The sequence below is a fragment of the Fukomys damarensis genome, unplaced genomic scaffold, assembly GCF_012274545.1.
Source record: "Fukomys damarensis isolate Sample0158 unplaced genomic scaffold, DMR_v1.0_HiC HiC_scaffold_26, whole genome shotgun sequence".
Lineage (NCBI taxonomy): Eukaryota > Metazoa > Chordata > Mammalia > Rodentia > Bathyergidae > Fukomys > Fukomys damarensis.
The window spans coordinates 18,249,279-18,275,077 of NW_022900938.1; the positions used below are offsets into that span (position 1 = coordinate 18,249,279).

Consider the following 25,799-nt stretch of genomic DNA (forward strand, 5'->3'; position numbering starts at 1 on the left):
AAAAAAATTTTTTTGTTTGTGTTTAATTTTATCATATTTTATGTTGGCCTTCTATCCCAATTCCACCACAGAAATGACCTCAATCAAGAACTCTTTTCATTTAAAAAAACTATTTTGTGATTTTTTATCATATTTTATGTTGACCTTCTATACCAGAAGATTTGCATTAATTCAAAGCATTAGTAATTAGCACTGACAAAAATAGCAAATGCACATCCATAAGGATAAAACATAAAGTGTTTTTTAAACAAATAGGAAGATGCTGGTCATTAAATTTAAACACACTATTTTCAGATTTGCTCTTAGTATAAATTTTATAAATATTCAGCCAGATTCCATTCAATATGAAAGTACAAGCTTCAAAATCAGAATTTCATTAATACAAGCTGGCAAATAAACTGCTACTGAAAGCATTTAAAATTTCAGAGCAAAAAATATATCACTTCTACTAAGGTCAACTGCTCTTCAGGGAGAGAAAATAAGGTTAATTTTATTAGCAAATATTTTAACAAATAAATTGCATTAACATTTATTTTATGGAAGTTTTCATATAAGAACTAAGAAAATAATTCCTCATTTAGTTACGATACAAGAGAAAATGCTGCGTTTCTCAAACACCGAGATCTTCCTGTATTCCCTGCCTTCCCCTGGGCCATGTGTGGTGGGGCTGTGACCCTCCACTAAAAAGCTTACTTACTAGGAAGATAAAGAGCAGGAAATAACAAGAATACTACTGAGGCTTGTAATGAAAAGCAAGCTAAAAAAGATGAAGCAATTATTTTCAATTATGCCGCATTCTATGAAATATAAAAAATCTCCCATTACATTCTGTATAACATGAGAAGAGTTCTCTGATCCGTGAACGGGCTAATTGAACAGCTATTCACATAATTCCGGCCCTTCCAGGGAGAGCAGCAATCAATGATCAGAAAGGAAAGTACAAGTCATGCAAAGCACGAAATCTTACTTTCTCATCATCTTCAGTAAATGGAGCACCTTCAGGAATCTTATTTATCGCTTGTGCCACACCAATAATCTCACCATCACTGCTTCGGATAGGCATACACAGTATTGATTTTGTCTTGTATCCTGTTAGCTTGTCAATTTCATCATTGAATCTTTGATCCTAAAAATAAGACAGAGAAAACATTAATTCCAATTGCATTGTTGTTGTTTGGAAGGAAAAACAAGTGTAATTCTTTATTTGATATTTTGTTACTGGGAACACTCCAGTATCACAAGAACAAGAGTCCTTAATTCTATAATAAGACCTGGGCTGGTCTTGGGTCCTATGAAGGCTTCCCCAAACCTTCATTCAGGAGAGGAGACCCTGAAAGGACAGAAAAATTGAAGACAAAACTAAAACTCCTGATCCAAATGAGTAGGCAACCAGTGATTCAGAAAAATGATTAATTGTATTAACTTTTTAAAAAATCATCAAAGAATCACTATGTGTCAGACTGAGAGCTAGGAGACACACCAGGAAACAAGAGAAAGATCATCTCTGCCTCATGAAACTTGCAATCTAGTGGGTGAGACCCACAACAAAAAATATGTAATTATATGCTGTGGTAAATGATACCAAAGAAAAGAAAAAGGTATATGTGGGAGGCAAATGATGGAAAGAATTTTTCTGAAAAGACATACGAAGTCCTAAAAGCAGGAAAATACTTAGTTCCAAAGACTTCCATGCCAATGTAATAGCCAGAAGCCAAAGGGAGAATGAAAGAGGGAGGCAGGGATTTAATGCTGCCAAGTCTTACAGGCCTGGAAAAAATTATGTTTAATCATAAATGCAGTGGAAAACTGTGGAAGATCTTGGAGAATAGTGGCATGATTAGACGTCTCTGAAATTACAAGTTTGCTTGTTCTTCCCCAAAACAGAATATAAGATCTCTGTCAGCAGAAACCTTGTCTCTCTTTTTTATTGCTTCATCTTGGCATGTTGTAGGTTCTTTATAATATTTAATAATGTATTTTTAAGATTGTACTGCCACTATGCAAAATTTAAATAAGTTTTAAGGCCTTGAGACCCCACCTTTCACTCTTAGGCATATATTTAGACACACTTTTCTACATGTACAGAAGAAAGATTCATGAATGTTCACTGCAACATGAATTATGAAAATTAAAATTAGAGGGAATGGAAATAAGGGAAAAGAAAAAAATGTGAAAAAAATTAAAAAATGGAAACAAAGTCTTTGTAAATAGGGAAGGGTGAAGGGAGTGAAGGGAGGGCAGGGTTATGGGGAAAAAATAAGAACCAAGATATATCATAAAGGCACAAGTTCACAATGATAAATGTAACTGTATTGTTTGTCTTAAATGTACCAATAAACTTAATGGAAAAAAAAGAAAATAAAAATTAGAAAACATTTGAATCAGTAGTAAAATAAATACATGAATGATGACCTCTTGGCTTGCTAGCATATTTTATAATTTAAGTGAATAAACTAGAGCAACATGTATCAATTTGAACAAATATCAAAACCAAATGTTAATCAAAACAAGCAGCAGTCTAGTATTATTTATATAATATTGTGGTATTACTCAAATGAGAGGTTTAATTTGCCTCACATTTTAAGGAGACTCAGTCCCGGGGGGGCACTGATTCCAAGGCAGAGACCGCGAGAGGTAGAGTGGAGCGAAGCCACCTAGTGCGTGGTGACCAGGAAAGAGAGGAGGACAGAGCCACAAAGGAACAGGGGAGCTCAATCCACACACTGAATCCTCAATACGGTTATATTATCTGTGCTAAAATAAGCTGTCTATTAATAGAAAAATTTTAAATGTTTCATTTTCCACTGTGAGACTCTCTAAAATGAAGATGTATTATATAAAATTACCATATTTATTTTAGTAACGGGTATCAAATTCAGGGATATTGTATGACTGAGCTACTTTTTTATTTTGAGACACAGTCTTTCGAAGTTGTTCAGCCTGGCCTGGAATTTGCAATCCTCTTGCCTCAGCTTCCCAAGTGGCTGAGATTACAGGTATGTGATACCATGCCTGGCTAGAAATAAAACTAAAAAAATAAAATTTTCTGTATTAAAATATATTCTATTCATTTGTGGAAATAGTATGTGAAGTAAATATAAGGTTAAAGTTTTATAAGCAAAGATAATCTATTTTATTTTTAAATGTTTGAAATACTTTATTTTAAAAATTAAGACCATTCTTAAAAATGAAGAATTCTGTGGAGGATGATTAAGGGTGGGAAAAGGAGATACCAGGTAGGAAATTTCAGCAGTCCCTGCAATGTTCAGAGATGGTTTGTGTCAAGAAAAGGGCAGCAACAGTGTTAAAAAGAAGTAGTCATATGTCAGAAGTTGAGTCTACCCTGCTTCCTGATGGGTTTATTGGTGAGGGAAAATGAGAGAAGAAACAGGAGCCTTACGTTTTGATTTGAAAATCATGTGTTGAGCCCAGGCTGGGAAACTTAGCAACTTAGTTCTCTTGCAATTTTTTAAAAAATTATTTTTAAAAAGGGCTAGGGATGTAGCACAGCGTGAAGGCCTTACGTTCGATCACTAGTGCTTCAAATAAGGAGAAAGGCGCGGAGGAGGGGCGAATCTACAGAGAAAGAAACTGTGTGGATGAAAATGAATAAGATGCATCCCTTGACCTAGATCAGGGGTTCTCCCCCAAACATTCCCGTGTTGAAAGATATTTAGAAAGTAAAATCGCTAGGACTTTCTAACAACTGTGAAGAAAGACTGCCGAAGACGCAGAGGTCAAAAACTATTCCACGTCGCCGGTGTGGGACTCTGGGTGGGGGGGCAGTGAGTCACTGAGCGAGGAGCCGATCTGAGCTGAGGGGCATGAGGATCTGGGGTATTTTGAGGGTTACTTGACTGTGGGTCTTCCACTTTGTGTTAATGCCCCCCAAACCCTGTGTATGTGTGTTTGTTTGTTTGTTTGTTTCTTTCTTTCTTTCTTTCTTTCTTTCTTTCTTTCTTTCTTTCTTTCTTTCTTTCTTTCTTTCTTTCTTTCTTTCTTTCTTTCTTTCTTTCTTTGTTTCTTTCTTTCTTTCATTCAGTAAAAGGATATAGCACGGAAAGCAAACACTGCCCAGGTAAGGATAGAACAGTGACCAATAAATTTTAAACTGAGGATCTTGAGATGTTTGCCACATGCCACCAGCAAAGCATCACAGAAAACCAGATACAGAGAAAACAGGACCAATAAAGAGGGCAGAATCATTGGGCTTTTTGTTGGTGTTTCTAAAAATGGAAATGCAAATGGAAAACTAACAAATGCCTCTGGGTCTATGATGAAATATCATGAGGAGAATGCTGCTCAATTTTTATTCATCTCCCTTAGAACAAGAGAATAAAAAATGATCTATAACAGGAGAGATTTCTAATACATTAAGGTAAGTGCTTCTTTATTAAGGTCGTTAAAATCCAGAATGAGTTCCTTACAATCATGGTAGACTCTTTGTGCTTTGAGTATTTTTATGTCACGATATTTTTCCTTCAGATATATCAACTATAGCTACCTACTCTTGAGATGTGAAAGGATCTTCCCCGGGTGTGTTATTCAGACCCATCTTTTGTATGTGGCACTTAACTCTGAATTTTAACATTTAAAAAGAGTCAGAAAACAAAAGCATTTTGTTCTTTTTAGGAAAAGAACTGAGCTGTGCCCTGTGAATTTCTTATGCAGGATCTTGCAGCCTTGTTCACAAGTTCTGAAAGTGAATATGATGTCACTGTTCACGAGGAGAAAATGAGTCCTCACCTTCAAGATCCACTCAGGCTGAAGAAATCTAACCTGGATAGTGAGAGTTTTCATGGTGGTGAGGGATAAAAATAAATACTCATTATGCTTGAGAATTCCTGTCACCCCCGCCCCAAAGAAAGATAGTTCAAGAAAATGTACAGGAGCTAGGTGCACTGGTGATCTGCTATAAGTCCAGCACTCTGGGAGGCTGAGGCAAGAGGATCACAAGTTTGACAGATTTAATGAGATCCTGTCTCAAAGTTAAAAATTAAGAAGGGAGGGCACGTCTAGGGATATCGTTCAGTGTGACAGTCCTACATGCAAACACCACGATGAAAAAGAAAAAAGGCTTAAAGCAAAACTGAAATCCATCCCCTCTTTCCAGTTTCTCAGAGAAACCACTGCAGGTTCCTGACAGCAGGAGCCGAGTCTCAGGCTCACGGCTCACATGGGTTACTAAGATCCCTTTTATCCCCAAATATTTAAGGATTGGGTCTCCATCACCAACACTCTATGGTAACATTTTCCTACGTCAGAACTGGCCAGGAACTAGTCTTTGCTCATTAACACGTGTGTGATACATAATAATCACATGCGCGTTGAGGAATTGGTTCATATACATACTACACCTTCATCATCTTTACTTCCCGATCTTCTCCCCACCCTGCGCTCTCTGTCCATCTCCAAATCCCCTCCCCATCTCCACAAATAAGACCTAGTCTTCACCACTATTTGAAAACCCTCACGGTGACTTTTTAAATACTTTACTTTGGGTCTTTCATAGCTAAGATGCTCATATTTTTCAAGTCTAAGAACATCCACAGGATAGTACCTATGAGGGACAATGTAACAACGAAAGCCCTATTCATTCCCTGCTGCTTTCAAGTGAATTTGTATCTAAATTATCGTTCCATCAATTACGGAGGAAAAGGTGACAAAATATACACATACGCATCCAGTCTACAGTCTACAGACACTGTTAGGTCTAGGTTCTGCAGTCTACAGACACTGTTAGGTGTGCCCAGCAAGGCGGCGTTCCTTGGCATCACTTATTAACGTTGGACTCATCCGTGGAGCTTTGCAGGAAACTACACCGCCATAGTCCCACCCTAACCAATGAAACCACAACTGCTGGAGGGAGGGACTGAAGAGGGCATCCGACTTCCGGTGATGGGTCCAGGTTAAAACCGCTGAATTACAGGGCCGCCTAATAAATGCAAGGGCTCTGGGCCTGAAGGAATGAATACACTTTGGAGCTTTCGGGACAAGTTTACTAGTTCTGTTGTTGTTACGGTTACATTTTCCCTCCACTTTCTCTGAAGGGTTAATGGCCTGGGTCTGTGTACCTTTCTCAGTGCCTCGCTCTCCAACCCCTTTCCCCCAAAGTGAAGTCTGGGGACAAAATTCAGTCCCACTTCTCATCTGCCTTCTTTTTCAAATGCCTTGTGGAGTTGTAATGCAGAGAAGCTAATTTTAATAATCTATTGAAAGTCCAACCAATAGACTGCAAACTCTCTGGAGCTCAAAAGAAAATTGCTTTTATTGGTTCATCAATTTGTGATGCTCATTTAATTCCAATTCATAAAATCATTTCCTTACAGTTATAGTTTATCATTAAACGTCATTTTCCAGAAAGTGCTTGGAAAGCTTCCGAAGATCTTGAAATTTTTGATTAGTCTTTAGGCTTTGAAATGTACTATTCTGCCTTTCTCCATTGAAAGAGCAACTAATTGTTCTAAACTGATGGAAGGCTTGAGATTATAGTGCATAAAATCAAAGACACAGCATATGGTAACTAGACAGCTAATGCTTTGGGCCCCTGATTATTGGATTCTTGCTGAGAAAAAGTGCAGAACTATCATTGTTCTTGGTATGTATTTGCAGAATGCCATTACTCTAGAGTAAACAAAATTCTTTTCTCTCTGAATTCTTTCATAACAACATGTGGAGTTCCAAAGAGTATAACACATTACCTAAATATTTATTTTCTTAAAGCTCCCCCTTTTTATGGACGTGAAGTGGCACAGACAGTAGTGTAGTAATTTGTACCTATGCACGAGTCAACTCTACCTTTAACGGTTCACTCTTCCAAGCTTAATTAGTAGTTAACAGACATCATAAAAATTTAATATGAGGTTGGGAAGCAGTCATTGTTACCGGCATGTTCTTGAGGGGTTATCTTTAGTTAGGTTGCTAATGTAAATTTTGCTTTTTGATACTATTTCTCTGTTCTTCCTTTCTTAATTGGCACCTTTCTTTTGATTTTGCCTTGTTGTCATAATTCTTATTTATCTTTCTTACAACAATGCAAGTACATCTCAGGGAAGAAAGGAAAACAAAACACACAAGAAAATGGAAGCTCTACTGCAGAACCCAAAGGGGATGCAGTGGTAAAAAGCAAAATGATGAAGTCTGTTTTTTTTTTTTAATACTGAGAACTGAATGCAAAGCCTTCACACCAAGTTACATCTGCAGCTCCTACTTTTTAAAATGTTTATTAGTACATGTTTCTGGTTCATTATGGTTATATTCATTGTGGAGAGATTGTAAATGTACATAACACATTTTAATTTTTTATGTTACCTTCCCTTTTTATTTACTTTTAAATTTTGAGACAGGTTCTCACCAAATTGCTAAACTTCCCAGGCTGGGCTTGAATTTAAAATCCTCCTGCCTCAGTCTCCCAGGGTGCCAGGACTGCAGGTGTGTACCACCATGCTTGGCCATGGTGAATTCTTAAACTGCTTTAATAGATAACACAGATATCTATTCCAGATACACTGCAAGAGTGTGACTATATTGTAAGTGGAGTTCTGTAAGCTTTACCATGTGAAACTAAAGTGTTGGAGAAAAGGCCAGGAGAAGGGTAAAAGGCTAGGAGAAGGGTCACCTGGCCTGAAGGCCCTCTCCTTTCTGTCACAGCGGGCCCATCGTGAACATCAATGAATCAGGAAAACAAGGCTGTAAGGTGAAACTAGAAAGGCCAGGAAGTAAGTCTGCAAATGGCGAAGGGAGTAATGAGAATGGACAGCGTTCACACGCCACATAAACAGTCAGGAACCAGGGAGTACAGGGAACGCCAAGGTCAAGACAGTGATTCCTGGAAAGCTGGCTGCAGGGCAGGAGTAGAGATGGAAGAGCGCAACCGGAGTCTCCCCACCATTCATTAAATCTGAACAAGGACCAGCTCCAGCAGAGAGCGCTTGCAACCTTTTCCATCACCGACACCTGAGACATGGCCTCAAAATGGACTGATTTATGAGCAACCACCTCAGTAAGGTCTGGCCTGACCACATTTTCATCAGATCACCATAATTTTTGGTGTTAGTGTATGTTATATTTTGATTGCATATTTTATTTAGGTTTTACTGTGAACATGTAGAAGTTGCTGTTCCTGTCTGACAGACGTTTAACATTAAAAAGCAATTTGTTGAACCAGGCATAGTGACACGAGTAACCTCAGCACTGAGGAAGCTGAGGTAGGAGGATCAAGCCTGAGCAATTAAGTGAGAATCTGTATCAAGACAAACAATTTTAAAATGGCTAAGGATATAACCAAATGGTAGAGAACTCCTGGTTTTGACTTCCAGTATTGCAAAAAATAAAGGGGAGGAATTTTAAAAATATACTTTAAAATGAAATATGCTTCTAAAATGTTTTAAATCAGTTTGTTTTATAAGAATATTATCATAATATTAAAATTTACTTAAAACAACAATAATTAAAATAATAAGAGACTGTTAGAAAATTGATAAAATAGAAAGCCACATACATATATGTATGGGAATAAATGTAGTTAACCAAGAGTAACATTTCAAATCAATCAGAAAAATATGTATTATTCAGTTACTTATATGTTTAGAGGAAATAAGTATGATCTCTACAATATAAAAAATCATATGTCAAAATTAGTTTCAAGCAGAATAAAGAGTTTAACATAATCATCTCTTGATAAACGGCAAAAATAGGAGATATCACTTACCCAAACTCTGTAAAGACATACTTTATGCTTTTAACAAGAAATACCATGAGAATAAAAAGCTATAATATTAATAATTATAGTCAATATTATTCAAATTCATCTATCCCACATGCTACCAGGTAAACCCTAAATTTTCCTTCAGAAAATTTAATAGACTAATGCCAAAATACTGGCCTGTTTATCCATCAGACATTTAAATTAAGCAAGAACAATTAAGATTAATTCATTATTTTTTTGTTCTATTTCTGTTGATATTCTTATCAGCAAGACAAAAGATCAAATAATGTCATGATAAACAACAAACTAAATCTTTTACTTCAAGTGAAAATTAATTTAATAAATTTTTATTATTTAAAATGCAAATGTCAAAAATAAAAGAATAAAAAATACACCTAAATTTTTGTCTAATCTCATGATGGGGAAGATCTTATGATACATACAGTCAAAAGAAGAAAAACCATTAATTTTATAATTTCAAAAATAACAATCAGAGCTGAGAGTAATATACTTTGGAAAGATATTTTAAACACATGTGGCTAACAGTTTAAAATCCTTAATATACAGAATCCTCACTAATCAATGAGATAAGCAATAAATAAATGAATAAAAGACAAAAGTTTGTGAGCAATGCAAAAGAAAAATAGTGACAGTTTTCTCAATAAAAGTGGAAAAATATAAAATGTAAGGTATCAATATCTGACTTTGTTTTAGCAAATTTCTACATGTACACATTGCTGGTGATAATATAAACTAGTATGGTATGAATGATAGACAGTCTGGCAATCAGTAATAAAATCCTTTAAAATTTTATACTCTTCAAAAAAATAAGAGAAAATGAAAAAATGGAAATAAAATGTTTGTAAATGGGTAGGGGAGGAGGGGGTGAAGGGAGGGCAGGGACAAGGGGAAAAAATGAGAGCCAAGACCTGTCATGCAAAGGTACAAGATCCCAACAATGAACATAACTGTACTGTATACTTAAAATGTACCAATAAACTCAATGAGGAAAAAATTATACTCTTCAATATAGTGATTTCATTTCTAGAAATTTATAACTAGGAAAAATTAAAAATGTCTAAATATTCCACAGGAAATTGATTATAGTATGTTGTACCCATGCTAACACTAAAAAGTTTAAGTGATTTTGCATATTATAACTGATTTTATGAGGCCATGAGAAAATGATATGTGGAAAAGTAGTTTAGAAAGCAGTAAAATTAGCACAGTTACCTCTAAATGAGATGACCTTCTGGACAGCACTATACCTTCAAAAGTGGCCCCTGAAAAGAGAAATCTTTGTTTTGGGATTACCAGTAAAATAGATAAGCAAGCTATGCCAGATACCAGCTATAAAGATGGAAGTGGCTCAGTCTTTATAAGTAATATAAATATGTGAAAAAGATACCATTACACTCTGTAGTTTAACAGGACATAAGTGGGTCTAAACTAGCCCCTGTCTACTGCTCTACTATTTTTAAAGCTGTTATCATCCTAGTAATAAAAATCTTTTTTCACAAAAATTAGGTCCAATTGAACTGTTACACAGAATGCCAAAGAAGCATGATGATATTGTATGAAAATCAAAGAATAAACAATGAAAAATTAAAGGCCAAGGCTCTTCTCATTATGTTTTGCCCATATTTTGTCATCCTCAATTTGCAGAGTTCTAAGAGGTTTGTGTTAGCAACACACATGAGAGTTAACCCACTCCCACTGTGCTACAGAAACACTGACCCAGCATCCAAGCCAGAAATTTACTTCACGGAGTCACTGGTACTAAAACTGAGTGTAGTCAGAGAATTATACCCAAGTTTGTTCATGTTTCTTATTTTTAACTATATGTTAACATTACTACTTATTACAGAAAACCTGCTAAATAAGATTATCTTCCTTTTCTATATTTTCATGTTGCTTGTGTAATTTTCTATGACTTTTAAACTAGTATCTGATGTGTATTATAAATGTAATTAATAAATATAGATTGATAAAAATGAACAATTGGAAATTAAAACATATATGTGTTATACTATTTCTCCAAAGATAGTAAGATGTAACTGTACAACTTGAAACTATACCACAAAGCTACTGTGATAAAAACAGCATGGTATTGGCAAAGATCAATGGAACAGATTAGAAGATGCATAAACAACTCCAGACACACTCAGCAACCTCATCTTCCACAAAGGAGACAAACACCCTCACCGGAGGAAAGATAGTCTCTTTAATAAATGGTGCTGGAAAAACTGGGTTTCAACTTGCCAAAGATTAAAACCAGACCCATATCTTTCACCCCAAACTAAACAAATTGAAATGAATCAAAGATCTAAGTAATTAAAAGAGAAACACTAAACCTACTAGAAGATAGGGTAGGTAGAACACTTAAAGATATTGACATGGGAAAAGACTTCATCAACAAAACTTTAATTGCATGGGAACAAGCACAAAGAACCAACAACTGGGACCTCATCTTATTGAAAAGCTTCTGCACATTAAGAGAAACCACCAACAGTGTGAGGAGACAACCCACAATGTGCCAAAAAATTTTTACTAGCGTTCATCAAAGGTCTACTATCTAGAATACATAAAGAAATTTAAAACAATTAGACCTCCCAAATATAAGGACCCAATCCAAAAATGGGCATCTGAAATAAACAGACATTTCTTAGACAAAGAAATAGAAATGGTGGGGTGACCTGGAGGGTCTCCGCCGACCCTGAGGCTCTGAGTGGGGCAGGGGTGGACTGCCGTGGCCTGGGAAAGGAACTTGGCTTGAGTCACCTGCCTTCTGTCTGCTTCCCTCCCTTGCCAGTATCTGCAGCATTGCAATCACACTGCGTCTCCCAATGAAATTGCTCCTGACCCAGCACCAAGAGGGTGAGTTTTGGGAAACGGGCTAACTTGGACTTCAGATCTCCCACCTCCAGCTGGCTTTTTTATGGTCCATGTGGCTGCGCCTTTCCCTGTGGGTGCCATTGCTGCTGGTCTAGTGCCAGGAGGGTGAGTTTCGGGAAAGCTGCTGGCTTGGACTTCAGATCTCCCTCCATCAGCCAGGGCCCAGTCTTTGGGTCCACATAGCCACGCTGCGCCTTTCCCTGTGAGTGCCTATCACCAGGAGGGTATCTGCACAGGTGCTGCTGATCACCGCCCTCCCCTCTCAGATCCCCAATTGTGCCAGTCCTTGGACGCAATCCGCAGAGGCATGGCTGGCTATAAAGGGTGGTGATTGATCCTATTGTGTTCCTGATTGTATTGATTGGGATAAAGGATAGGGATTGATTTGACGAGTTGTTTTCTCTATTATGAAAATGAGAATGTCTATGAGTCATTAGAGAATCAAAGTCTGGGACACAATGATACCAGGAAGATTTAATGACCCAGAGATTGAATCAAGGACAACCCAACAGCAAAAATAAAGATGAGAAAACACTTAATCAAGCCACAAAGACAGGCTTCCAGTTCACCAATGGCAAACAGTAGGGCAAAGGAGGATGAAAAGTCTGTTAGTGAACCTCCAGGACACTCAGAACTCACAGCACAGGAAGTAGCAAAACTGATCAATCAGGCTCTAGAAAAATTCAAAACAGAAATTATTTCCCAGATAACCACAGAGATGGTGAGCAAAATGAAAGACATGATTCATGACTCTACAACAGAAATTGACAAAAAAATAGATGAGCTCAGGAACACAATAGAAACCATGAAGGCCCAGCATAAGAAAGAAATAGAAAGAATGAACGCCCAACATAGGAAAGAAATGGAATCCTTTAAACAGATTCAAACAGATATCCAGGAGATTAAAAACTCTATTGAAAGTGTATGCAACTGAATAAAAGATTGCGAAGACAGACTCTCAGATATAGAAGATAGGTACAGACAGTGACCGTGAAAAGAGAGGTCTCTTAAAAACAGTAAGGGATCATGAGAAATCAATCCAACAGCTCCTAGATGATGCAAAGAAGAATAACATAAGACTGACAGGAATCCATGAAGTAGCAGGAGAAAATGCAAATGAGTTTAAAAAGCTGTTCACAGAATTAATGACAGAAAACTTCCTAAACAGAGGGGAAGAATTTGACATACAGATAAGTGAGGCATATAGGACTCCAACTAGCTATGATAAAAAAAAATCTACACCTAGACATATAATAATCAAGATCTCAGAAACCCAACAGAAGAACAAAATACTACAAGCAGTAAGAGAAAAGAAACAAAATATATGCAATGGAAAGCCCATCAGAATCACAGCAGACTTTTCAACACAAACCCTCAGGTCAAGGAGAGCCTGAAGCGAGGTATTTCAAGTCCTAAAAGAAAACAACCTCCAACCAAGACTGATGTATCCTGAAAAACTCTCTTTGAAAATGGATGGAGAAATAAGATACTTCCATGACAAAGAACATTTCAGAAACTACATGAATACCAAACCAGCACTACAAGGAATTTTAAACAATATCCTAGAAAAAGAATGAAAATCACAACACCAAGAGGCCCAACAGAGCAAATCAAATAGCCAAGGCAGGACACTAAAAGGAGAGGGCAAAAAATTAAAAAGAGTCAACAAAAGGACAATAACATGACAATAAGTCAGTACATATCAGTTATAACCATCAATTTCAATGGCCTCAATTTACCAATCAAGAGAAATAGACTGGCAGAATGAATTAAGAAGCAAAATCCAACAATATGTTGTACACAAGAAACACACGTAGTGCAAAAAGAAGCCCATAGACTCAAAGTGACAGGGTGGAAAATAATTTTCCACTTGACAGGAGCCCAGAAAAAAGCAAGGGGTAGCAATCTTATTGGCAGACAAAGTAAATTTCAAACCAAAACTGATTAAGAGAGACAAAGAAAGCCACTTCTTCCTTGTAAAGGGAACAATTCAAGAGGAAGAAATGACAACCATAAACATATATGCACCAAATATAAATGCCCCAACTATATAAAACAAATATTAAATAGCATGAAAAACCAAATAAGCACTAATACAATTGTAGTGGGGGATCTAAATACCCCACTATCACAAATAGACTGATCATCTAGGCAAAAAATCAACAAAGAAATACTAGAACTGAACCAAACTTTTGAACCCATGGACTTATTAGATGTCTATGGAGTGTTCCACCCCACAAAATCAGAATATACATTCTTTTCAGCTGCACATGGGTCATTATCCAAGATAGATCACATACTAGTTCTCAGAACAGGTTTGAATAAATGCAAAAGAATTGAAGTTATTCCCTGTATATTATCAGATCACAGTGCAATAAAGCTGGACATCAATAGCATAAGAAACCATAGGAACTTCACAAACATATGGAAATTGAACAACACTCTCCTGAACAATCAATGGATCACAAAGGAAATTAAAGAAGAAATCAGACAGTTTTTACAAATAAATGAAAATGCCAATACAACATACAGGAATCTATGGGACACAATGAAAGCAGTTCTACATGGAAAATTCATAGCATTGAATGCCCACATTAGGAAAACAGAGCACAAGCTCAAATAAACAACCTAATGATGAATCTTAGACTCCTAGGAAAACAAGAGCAAGAAAAACCCAAAGCTCAAACAAGAAAGGAAATTATAAAGATTAGAGCAGAAATCAATGCAATCGAAATTAAGAAAATGATACAAAACAAAGAGTTGGTTTTTTGAAAGAATAAATAAAATTCATAAACCCTTAGCAAACCTTATCAAAAAAAAGGAAAGAAAAGGCTCAGATCCATGCAATCAGGAATGAAAAAGGCAAAGTCACAACAGATCCCACAGAAATCCAGAGGATCATTAATACCTACTTTGAGAACCTGTACTCTAATAAAATGGAAAACACAGAAGAAATGGACAGATTTCTAGATACTTATGAATTACCAAAGTTGAACAAAGAAGATAAAAAAACATTTTAAACACCCCAGTTAACAATCAGTGAAATTGAAAATGTAATTAAAAACTTAAGAAAAAAGAAAAGCCCAGGTCCTGTTGGATTCACTGCTGAATTTTACAAGACATTTAGAGAAGAACTACTGCCATTACTCTTCAGACTTTTCAATGAAATTGAAAGGGAGGCAATACTTCCAAATTCATTCCTGGAAGCAAGTATCACTTTGATTCCCAAACCAGGGAAAGATGCAACTAAAAAAGTGAACTACAGGCCAATCTCCTTAATGAATATAGATGCAAAAATCCTTAATGAGATAACAGCAAACAGAATACATAGGATCATCAAGAAGAGCATACATCCTGACCAAGTTGGATTTATTCCAGAGATGCAAGGATGGTTCAACATACGTAAATCAATAAATGTAATACATTATATTAACAACATCAAGGACAAAAACCATATGATCCTCTTGATAGATGCAGAAAAAGCATTTGACAAAATTCAACACCCATTCATGATAAAAACTCTGCAAAAAATTGGAATAGATGGTCTATATCTCAATTTAGTAAAGGCTATCTATGAAAAACCAACAGCCAACATCATATTAAATGGCCAAAAACTGAAAACTTTCACGTTAAAATCAGGAACAAGACAAGGATACCCACTATCACCACTCCTCTTTGATATAGTTCTGGAAACATTAGCCATAGCAATTAGACAAGAGAAAGAAATTAAAGCAATAAAGATAGGAAAGGAAGAAGTTAAACTGTCATTATTTGCTGATGATACGATACTCTACATTGAAGACCCAAAAAACTCCACCAAAAGACTTCTTGACTTAATTGACACTTTTAGCAGAGTAGCTGGATACAAGGTCAACACCCAAAAATCAATAGTCTTCCTGTACACAAATAACAGTCTCACTGAGCGAGAAATTAGGGAAACAATTCCTTTCACAATAGCACCCAAAAAAATGAAGTATCTGGGAATCAATCTAACAAAATAAGCAAAAGACCTCTACACTGAAAACTACAGCACTCTGAAAAAAAAAAGAGATCGAAGAGGATATAAGAAAATGGAAAGATATCCCCTGCTCTTGGGTAGGAAGAATCAACATAGTAAAAATGGCCATACTACCAAAACTGCTATACAGATTCAATGCAATGCCAATTGAAATTCCAACACTATACTTCACAGAACTAGAAAGAAGAATCCAAAAATTCATTTGGAACTAGAAGAGACCTAGAATAGCAAAAGCCATCCTAGGCAACAGACACATGGCAGCAGGTATAACAATTCCCAATTTGAAACTATAGTACAAAGCCACTGTGATAAAAACAGCATGGTACTGTCAAAGAAACAGACCTGAGGATCAGTGGAACAGACAGAAAGACACAAAAACAACTCCAGATGTACTCAGCTACCTCATCTTTGACAAAGGAGCTGACTATCCCCATTAGAGGAAAGATAGTATCTTTAATAAATGGTATTGAAAAAACTGGATCTCAACCTGCCAAAGATTAAAACTAGACCCTTATCTTTCATCATCCACTAAATTAAAATCAAAGTGGATTAAAGTTCTAAATATTAAAACAGAAACATTAAACTTGCTGGAAGATAAATTAGGCAGAACTCTGGGAAGACACTGGCATAGGAAAAGACTTTATGAAAAATTCCTCAGTAGCACAGGAACTAGCAGAAAGAATCAACAACTGGGGTCTTATCTTATTAAAAAGCTTCTACACTGCAAAAGAAACCATCAACAGAACTAAAAGACAACCTACAATGTGGGAAAAAATTCTTACCAGCTGTTCCTCAGACAAAGGACTATTATTATCTAGAATATATAAAGAGTTCAAAACAATCAGCCCTCCAAATATAAAGACCCAATTCAAAAATGGGCATCTGAAATGAACAGACATTTCTCAGACAAAGAAGTAAAAGCAGCAAGTAAATATATGAAAAAATGTTCCACATCACTGGTCATTTGAGAGATGCAGATGAAAACAACACTGAGATTCCACCTCACCCCACAAAGAATGGCTGAGATTAACAAATCACACAATTAACAAATGTTGGCAGGGTTGTTCTCCATTGTTGGTGGGAGTGCAGACTGGTGCAACCACTATGGAAATCAATATGGAGATACCTCAAAGAGCTTGGATTAGCGGTTCCATTTGACCCAGCCATCCCTCTGCTGGGTATCTTTCCAAAATAATTAAAAGAATCATACCATCGTTATATATGTGCACCAATGTTTATAGCAGCACAGTTTGTAATAGCTAAAACTTGGAAACAGCCCATCTGCCCATCAATTGGAAACTGCATAAAGAAGATGTGGTTTTTCTATAAAACTGAATACTACTCAGCCATAAAGAATGAGAAAGTAGATTCATTGATAGGAAAATGGATACATATTGAGGATATACTCTTAAATGAAATAAATACGTCACACATGTATAAATACCGAATAATTTCTCTGGTGTGAAAAACTATAATAGTACACAAGACCCAAATGGGATAACTAATAGTGTGAAATAGGAAGAAAAGGGCTAAAGGTGTAGGGAAAATGGGAAGGGTAGGGGAAAGGGAATAAGGGAAAAGAAAAAAATATGAGAAAATGAAAAAATAAAGTGTTTGTAAATGGGAAGGGAGGAGGGGTGAAGGGAGGGCAGGGACAAGGGGAAAAAATGAGAACCAAGACCTGTCATGTGAAGGTACAGGATCCCAGTAATGAATGTAACTGTACTGTATACCTATATTGCACCAATAAACTCAATAAAAAATAGAAACAGCAAACATACATATTAAAAAATGTTCAACATCACTGGTCACTGTACTTCACTCCAGAAAAAATGTTTGCTATCAATAAATCAACCAATAATAAGTGCTGGTGGGGTTTTGAGGAAGAAGGAACCTTCTTCATTGTTGGTGAGAGTATAGGCTGGTGCAGCCACTACAGAAACTAGTATGGAGCTTCCTCAAAAAGTAGGATGAGAGGTCCCATTTGACCCAGCTACTCCCCTGCTATCTTCCCAAAAGAATTAAAAACATTGTACTACAGTGATATATGTACACCCATGTTTATATTGCAACAGTTTGTAATAGCTAAATCTGGGAAACAGCCCAAATGCCCATCAACTGGTGACTGGATAAAGAAAATTTAGTTTTTTTATACAATGGAGTACTACTCAGCCCTAAAGAGGGATAAACTAGGGACCTTTATAGCTAAATGGATGCACGTTGAGGCCATACTCTTAAGTGCAATAAACAGGACAAACATATATCAATAGTGAATAGTTTCTCTGGTGTGAGAAACTGAAAGTGCAAATGAGGACCAAAATGTATACTAGAGAATGTGAGATAAGAAGAAAAGGTCCAAAGGGGAAGAGGAAGAAGACAGGAGGATTAGGGGAAAGAAAAATATATGAGAAAAGAAGGAAAAAACAGAAACAAATTATTTTGTTTGTTTTTTATAAATAGAGAGGGGTGAAGAGGTGGAAAGGAGGGCAGGGGAATGGGGAAAATAGAAGAACCAAGATACATCACATAGAGGTACAAATTTCCAATGGTGAATATGATCATGATGTACACCTAAAATGGACACCATAAACTTAAAAAAATTAGAAACCATTTGCATAAACCTGCAACAAATGATTTTAATGAAAAAAGTTGTTAAGCATAATAGAAGGCCAATATTTAAATCTGCACTTGATCTTAGCCAAAAGGCCGAGAAGCGATTCAATATTTAAATCTGTGTGCCTAGTTTTCCAGATTTTCCATAACCCTTTGTATGACGGATGTCATTGCCAGTGTATCAGAAATGCTTCATCCCCCCCCTTTTTCAGCTTTAATTGAGTTTATTGGTACATTTTAGGGATACAGTACAGTTACATTCATTGTTGGGATCTTGTACCTCTACATGACAGGTCTTGGTTCTCATTTTTTCCCCTTGTCCCTGCCCTCCCTTCACCCCCTCCTCCCCTCCCAATCTACAAACACTTTATTTCCATGTTTTCATTCTCTCACAATTTTTTCTTTTCCCTTATTACCCTTCCCCTACCCATCCCAGCTTCCCTACACCTTTAGCTCCTTTCTTCCCATTTCTAAAAAATATGGAATGCTTCACGAATTTGCGTATCATTCTTGCGCAGGAGCCATGCTAATCTTCTCTGTATCATTCCAATTGTAGTATATGTGCTGCCGAAGCAAGCACTTCATTCCCCTTTTGAAGCACTATCTGTGCAGTTTCACACCTGCTCTGTTTTTCTGCATGAAGGACAATGTTTTATGTATTACTCCCTACATGTTACAGGCAGTTAGCTGAACATGCCTGTGAGCATAATTTTGAAATGCTTGAGCATAACTTTCTCATAGAACCCATATGTACTACATGATCACACAAAAGTAATTTTTCCACACAACAGCTTTTTGCTTTCTTTTCCCCCAAAATGTAAACGACCTCTATAAACATTACTATTTGTTTTCTCTATATCTGCAGGGGCCTAAGTAGTTAGCATGCTTTCTTGTGTGAGGAAAGGGGACAATTAAATATGGCAATTTTCTTACGCAGTCTCAGCTGGTTTTCAAACATCACAAAAGGTTTTTATTAATAAAATTAAAGACATATATAATTAAAAATCCCTTCTGGTTACTTTATATTTTATAAGATCTAACATAAAACTTACACCGTATACTGTATATGCAATGTTAAAGGGTAGGTTGCTAATCAGAATTCATAAATCTCTGTGAATATTGGAGGATATTAAGGTATGGCTAGTCAGTTTCATATTATACCTCTTCTATTCACTTCTATGCACAGTGGGCTTTGATTAGAATTTTGCTAAGCAAAATTTAGATCGCTAAACATGATTTTAAAATCCTGAAATAATGTAAACTCTTCTGCCATGCAACCTCTAACCTTATGTTGCATAGAAGTTTAACAAATAAAACGTTAGAGGCAGCAGGGCTTAGATGTTAACCAAGATGTTGCTAATTACTGCAAAACTAATCTGAATTGGTGTCCTACTAAATCATTATAACAGGCAGGAAGGGGTGAAAAATACAAAGGATTCACAACATTGAATATCAAACCCCAGAGCTTCCAAGCAATCAACATCCAGCTCTTCACTGGCTGACATATTTTAACAACAAATAAGGTACCTTTTTGACTTTGCTTTTTACTGACAATATAGATTTAATGACACTCAACTTTGGCATCTGGGGATAACAAAGGATTTATGCACAATGTTTTCTGTTCAGGGTAATAAGGAAGAACAGCTGTTATGGTGCAGATCGCAAATGTCTCCCAGAAGCTCCATGTGTTTTAGCAGTGGGACTCTCAGAAAGTGATTGGATCATAAGGCTCTAACTTCATCAGTGGATTAATCCATTGTTGAGATGATAATTTGATGGCATTGACTGGCAGGTAATGGAAATTTAGGAGCTGGGCCTAGGTGAAGGGAGTGGGCTACGCAGCGATGACCTAGGGACTATATCTTGTCCCTGGCTCCATCTTCTCCACTTCTTTCTCTCTCTCATGGCTGCTATGAGGTAAGCATCATTCGTCCACTATGCCTTTCCTCCAAGATCTTCTGCCTCACCTCAAGTTCAAAGCAACAGAAACATCCAGCCATGGACTAAAACTCTGAAACCATGCTCCAAAATAAAGCTTTCAGGCTGGGGATTTAGCCTAGTGGTGCCATGCCTGCCTCACAAGCACAAGGTCTTGAGTTCAATCACAGGTACTGCCAAAATATAAAAATAAAAATAAATAAATAGAGCAAGCAAGCAAACTTTCTTACTTTAAATTGATTTTCCAGGTATTTTGTTACAGTGACTACAAGCTAATTCATACACAATACCCCATACATCAGTGACAAAGACTCTAATGCTTACCACGCAACTGCTCTTCTTAACACTTTGGAAACTGCATGGAAGGTATTTTAGAAACTGAGGCAAAAGGCAGTTATGTGCCCAATGATACCAGCAATAAATGAATAAACTTAGATATTAATAAGAGTGCTTGATTTTTCAAATTCTCACAAAACTTTGTATGCTCAGATTTTATATGCCATGTAGTCTGAAACCTTAATTGTAAGAATTTCAAATGAATTCAGTCAGAGCCACAGCAACCTGCAGGGACAAAACAGAGCATGTTCTAGTCTCCCTGGTCCTGAAAAATCAATACATCTTAGCCAAGGTTTCTTGACAAATTTCCAAGGAAAGTTAAATGCCCTTTATGGGTCATGGTAGGGAGTCTAAATTCTATTTCTGTCTCTTTCATCAATCAAGGGCTCAGGGAACTGGGTGCAGATATGTGTGGGGTAGAACAGAAGCCTTGGTTAGGTGTAGGGCTGGGGTCATGTGCTATTCATAAGGTCTAAAGGACGGAGAGGGGGCAAAAAAGAGGTGGCATTTGAAGTAAGCCAGATCAGAAAGTTGAGATTCTGTAAAAAGAAGTCAGTCAAAGGGACAAACAAGGGAGAGATGATCTAGGTATCCTTTCAAAGAAGACTGAGAAGTGCAGGAAAAGATGTGGGAGGCAGAGAATGGTGGGAGGCAACACTTGGAGCCATTGTGGTGCTCATCTGTAATCCCAGCACTCAGGAGGCTGAGGCAGGAGGATTGCTGTGAGTTTGAGACCAGCCTGGGCTCCATAGCAAGTTCCAGGTCAGTCTCAACTACACAGTGAGACCCTGTCTCAAAAGACCAAAAAAAAAAGATGCTAGAGATAAAAGGCATAATAAGCCTTAGACATGATTTCTACTGTCACAGAGACAATTTTTGGTGGTGCTTCATGCAGTTTGGCCTTGTACTATACAATCATACCTGACACTAAGTATTCAGTACCCATTTGTGAGAGGGAATTAAAGGAACAATATATATTCTTTAGGAGGACAAACGCTATTTCCAATACAGGAGTATTTTCCATGGGCAGACAACTGAGGCTGAAGAGTTGCAAACAGCATATATTTCTAGGGAAATTTCTTCACCAAGCCCTCTTTTCGCACTAAATTCAAGACAGTAACTAATTTCTGCAGTGCTAAATATATGTATAAGCACCCAGAAAAGACAGGCTAGAAATTTTCTGTCACCAAAGCTTGCACTGAAGACAGAGCAACAATCATAATCTAGATTTGCAGCAGTAATTGTTCATGACTTCGGCTTTCAATCTTCATCTTTTGAATCAGTTAGCAACTAATTTAAAAGTGTGGGCTGAATTATCTTGTAAATTTTTTCCTGTTCATGGATCTTTAGAGTTGGGAATGCTTAAGTTGTTTTCCTAGCTCTTGCATGTTACATATGAAGAGTCTGAAGTCCACAGAGAACAGGAAGCTGGTTACATTGGGGTGCAGGGCAGCCCAGCTGTGCGCCCCTTCCGCTCAAAGACCTTCTACCTTCAAAATGAAGGTGACAAGATCATTAGTTCCTCGAATAGTCTGGTTCCACCTTACTATACATTGTTACCCAGGAGAGCAATTTAATTACTCCTTGTTGCCTCATACATATTCTATGTGGGAATGCTAAGGAGTGGAATTAGAGAATCCAGTTAGCAGGTAGTTTTAATAGTGAGTCAACAATGACTTGGTCATAGCTGGGGCAGTGGAGTTAGATTTGAGATCTGTTTAAAGAGAGAATCAAAAGAACTTTTGGATGGATCTCTTATGGTGGGTGAATGAAAGGAAGGAATCATAGATGATGCCCATGATTCTAACGCTGGGCAATCCAGGATGAGAAAGACAAGGCAGAGGCAGGAGACTCTTGGGGGCTGGCTGGTGAAAGAAACAGCTCTCATGCTTTTGTTTCAGAAATAGCAATCTATTTTACAGGAGGCATGGCACATGTGAGAGGAGAAACAACTCCTCTACTGTCTCTGGATTCCACAAGGAGAAAGTTCCCTTACCCTGCTCAGGCTTTGAATCTCCTCCTTGCTCTTCCCCAAGGAGGCAGGATGGGTTGGCTGATTAGGGGACAAAAGAGAATGCACCACCCAGCCCCTTCCCTCTCTTCCTCTTTAGGAGTCAGACTCCACACAAAATCAACCAACCAACCAACCAACCAACCAAAAACACCTGCCTTCTCTGTTCTGCAAGGCTGTAAGCTTCACACTACTCAGGTGAAGAGGACTCTAGGCATCCAGCCTTGTCTGTACTTGGGAAGATAGGTCTATTGAACTCTGAAGTAGAATGCTATAATGTCCTTGCAAATATTCGCCCAATATCTGCTTCATAAGTTACAAGCGTGTATTTTGATGTCCCACATGCATTTTTCTATGGTGTGAATGGGTTCATGCAAAAGTTCATGTCTTGGGAATTCACATGTTAATGGTATCTGGAGGTGGAGTTGCGGGGAGGAAAGTAGGGTTAGATGAGGTCATGAGGTGGGGCTCCTACAATGGCATTGTTGACTTCATAAGAACAGACCTGAGCTAGTACACTTGCTGTATCTCACCATAGGAGGGGCTCTAGTGTGTTATAAGGTACTCACCGTGCTCTTGGAATTCCCAACCCCACAGAACTTTGAGCTACATAAATTTCTATTTTTTATAAATTGTCCCATCTCTGACAATTTCTGATAGCAACAGAAATCGATTAAGATACATTCTTCTTTTGTCTCATTTCTCAACTGTGAACTTGGGTCCTTGTGCTTGCAAGGCAGGCCACCGAACCGCTGAGCTAAATCCCCGGCCCTCAACTTCCCATCTTTGATAAAATCAATTAAGAAACATTCCTTTTGTCTAGGTTTAGGGCAAGGAAAAGAGAAGTTTAAGAGTAGCAGATGTAGGAGGAGAAACAAAGAATCTGAATTCTGACACCATGGCTCTGTGGCCGCAGGAAAAGGACTGAACTTCTCCACACTTGTTTCCTAATCTATAAGAGAGAAGTTAACACCTACTCCATCTTTTTCTCTGAGTTACCGGGAAGATTATGTGAGATAATTCTGTACAAGTGCCAGGCACATGAGTAATATTCAGATATAGGAACCATCACTTTTATTCTAAATGTACTAAGGAATTCATAGATGGAATATCTACAAAGAAAACACTGAAAAAGACAAACTGGTATTTGTACTATAACAATAATTATTATGAGTATTATTTTGCTGTACATGTCTCCTTAAGTAAATAGTGATTTATCAAAGGGGGTCGTTCTGCAGGAAAAGGGGAGGGAGAGTAGTTTGATGCTCATTTATTCAAATTTTCCTATTTAAAATGTTGAACAACTGACCTATTCTTTTGCTTTGTATATTTGAGAATTTGAGAACTAGAAATGTGTTCATAATGAATGGATTCCTTTAGCAAGGAAAGAAAAATGTCTTTTGTAAAGCCAGGGTGATTATAAAATAAATACACTTCCACACAAGCTCAGGGATCACATTCGGCTAGAAGCAGTGAAGACATATACAGATCTTAAGGTTCTGTGTATTTCTTAGTCAAGACAAAGTGCCCAGAAACATACAGTTTGGCTGGCTTTCCCTTTGATGGGCTGTTGGAGAAGGGCAGCTCCAAGTTCTGTGGCAGCATTTTAAACAATGAATAAGCGAGTATTCAAGTGTTAAAACACCAAGGGGAAGAAATATAATAACAGACAGATTAAATATCAAATGTTTCTTGGTGGACTCAGGAAGATGAGAAATATATGTTTTTATAAAGAAATATAAAACAGCCCCTGCAGAGGACATTCACCATCAGGAACTATCAGGTTAACCATCAGGTTAACAGACACAGACTTCAAACAATCAATGGGCCAGAGATTTGCTGGCTTGGAAACTTCTATGTAACTGTTGCCAAGAGTTCCTGGTGGGTACCAGGCTAAGAAATATACCAAGGAAAGAATATTTTTCTCATTTTAATAAAAGCTTAGGTGTTATATACTAAGTATTTAAACACCAGTTTCCTCATCACTTGTCCTACTTAGAATGTTCCTGGGGTGAAGTCCTTTTTATATTGCAAGGCTTTGACTAAAAGAAAATAAAATACAACGAAGGTCCACAACGAAGGAGTAGCAGTTTAAAATGTAATTAAACTTTGTGTACTAAAAATATATTTTGTATGTGAGTTTTAAAATTGAAAACAATACAATCATAGGCCTTATGGCAATAAAAAGCATCTTTTTTTCTGAGGAAGGCATGTGAGATTCTAAATTCAAAACTAAAAATGAAGACCTATTGTCATGTAATAACTTTTATATAAAGGTCAGAGAGGGCAAGAAAAGACGAGCAAAATACAAAGGAGAATGAGGGAAAAGACAGTCAACAGAAAAAATAGGCTATGTGAGGGAGAAAAGGATAGAAGAGAAGAAAGCGGGAGTTGGAGGAAGCCATTACCCAAAAAGAGCAACTGTGTGGTGTGTCAGCAAAGAAGAGATGGAAATGACGAGGCAGAAAAAGGAGCAAGAAGAAACAGGATGACAGAGGAAAAGGAGAGGTGTTAAGGAGACCAGGTGATCGGGGGACTTTAGAATATGTTAGTTAAGTGCATTTGTCACCATTCCTCTGAGTTTTGGAGCACCCTTTGCTGTGATCACTGTCTTTGGAAATGTCACTTAGCTGTGTCAGAAAACTGGTCACTGATTATTTCAGAACTGCTTACTTCTCACAGGATTGAGTTTTTCTCAGGCAGTGGTAGATAATCCAAATAAAAATACCTAGAGTTCAAAAAGAGAATGTGACACATTTGGAAGATTCTTCCTGGAAATAAGTACAGACTGGAGGAACATAAATACTTCCGGAGAAAAGGCGAAGTGGTGGCTGGGGCGGTGCACTTGCAGTCATCAAGAGCTTGATCCTGGGCTCTCTACACCCATCAATCTGGTGTACGTTACCACCTCTGCCTGAGAGAGCTCCCAGCCTGACCTTTTACCCTCCCTCAAGCAAAGCACTGTGTTGCTTTTTCACCACTGACATCTAAATAAACATGCAAAGCCGAATATGTCTCCCTTGTTCTAACACTGCATTACTAACTGCAACATCACTGTTTTCCCAAAGCCCCAGTCCAGTCATGTTAGTCGTAGCTGATATCTTCCTCTCTTGCTTTCATCCTCCCAACCTGGGTAATTCTCCTTCTCTACTGGTAATAGATGATGAAATGCTTGGTGTACGGCATCTTCATCTCTCTAACATACACAGACTGGTGCGCTGTGTCCCTGTACCCGGCCTACCCGATCTATGAGAAATGACAGGACCCTTGGCCTCTAAGTG

General features: G+C 37.4%; 1 protein-coding gene and 1 non-coding gene across 2 annotated transcripts in view; both read right to left on the reverse strand.

Moving 5' to 3' along the window:
* Nucleotides 1-925: 925 nt before the first annotated feature.
* Nucleotides 926-25,799, reverse strand: part of LOC117283430 (dual 3',5'-cyclic-AMP and -GMP phosphodiesterase 11A-like) — a 43,507-nt gene continuing 18,633 nt past the window's right edge. Inside the window, exon 2 of the mRNA XM_033756360.1 lies at nucleotides 926-1,126. Coding sequence (XP_033612251.1) covers nucleotides 926-1,126 — 201 coding nt within the window. The remainder of the gene's footprint in view (nucleotides 1,127-25,799) is intronic.
* On the reverse strand, nucleotides 18,707-18,813 carry LOC117283470. The gene has a single exon (XR_004514446.1). It is a non-coding gene; the product is annotated as a U6 spliceosomal RNA (small nuclear RNA).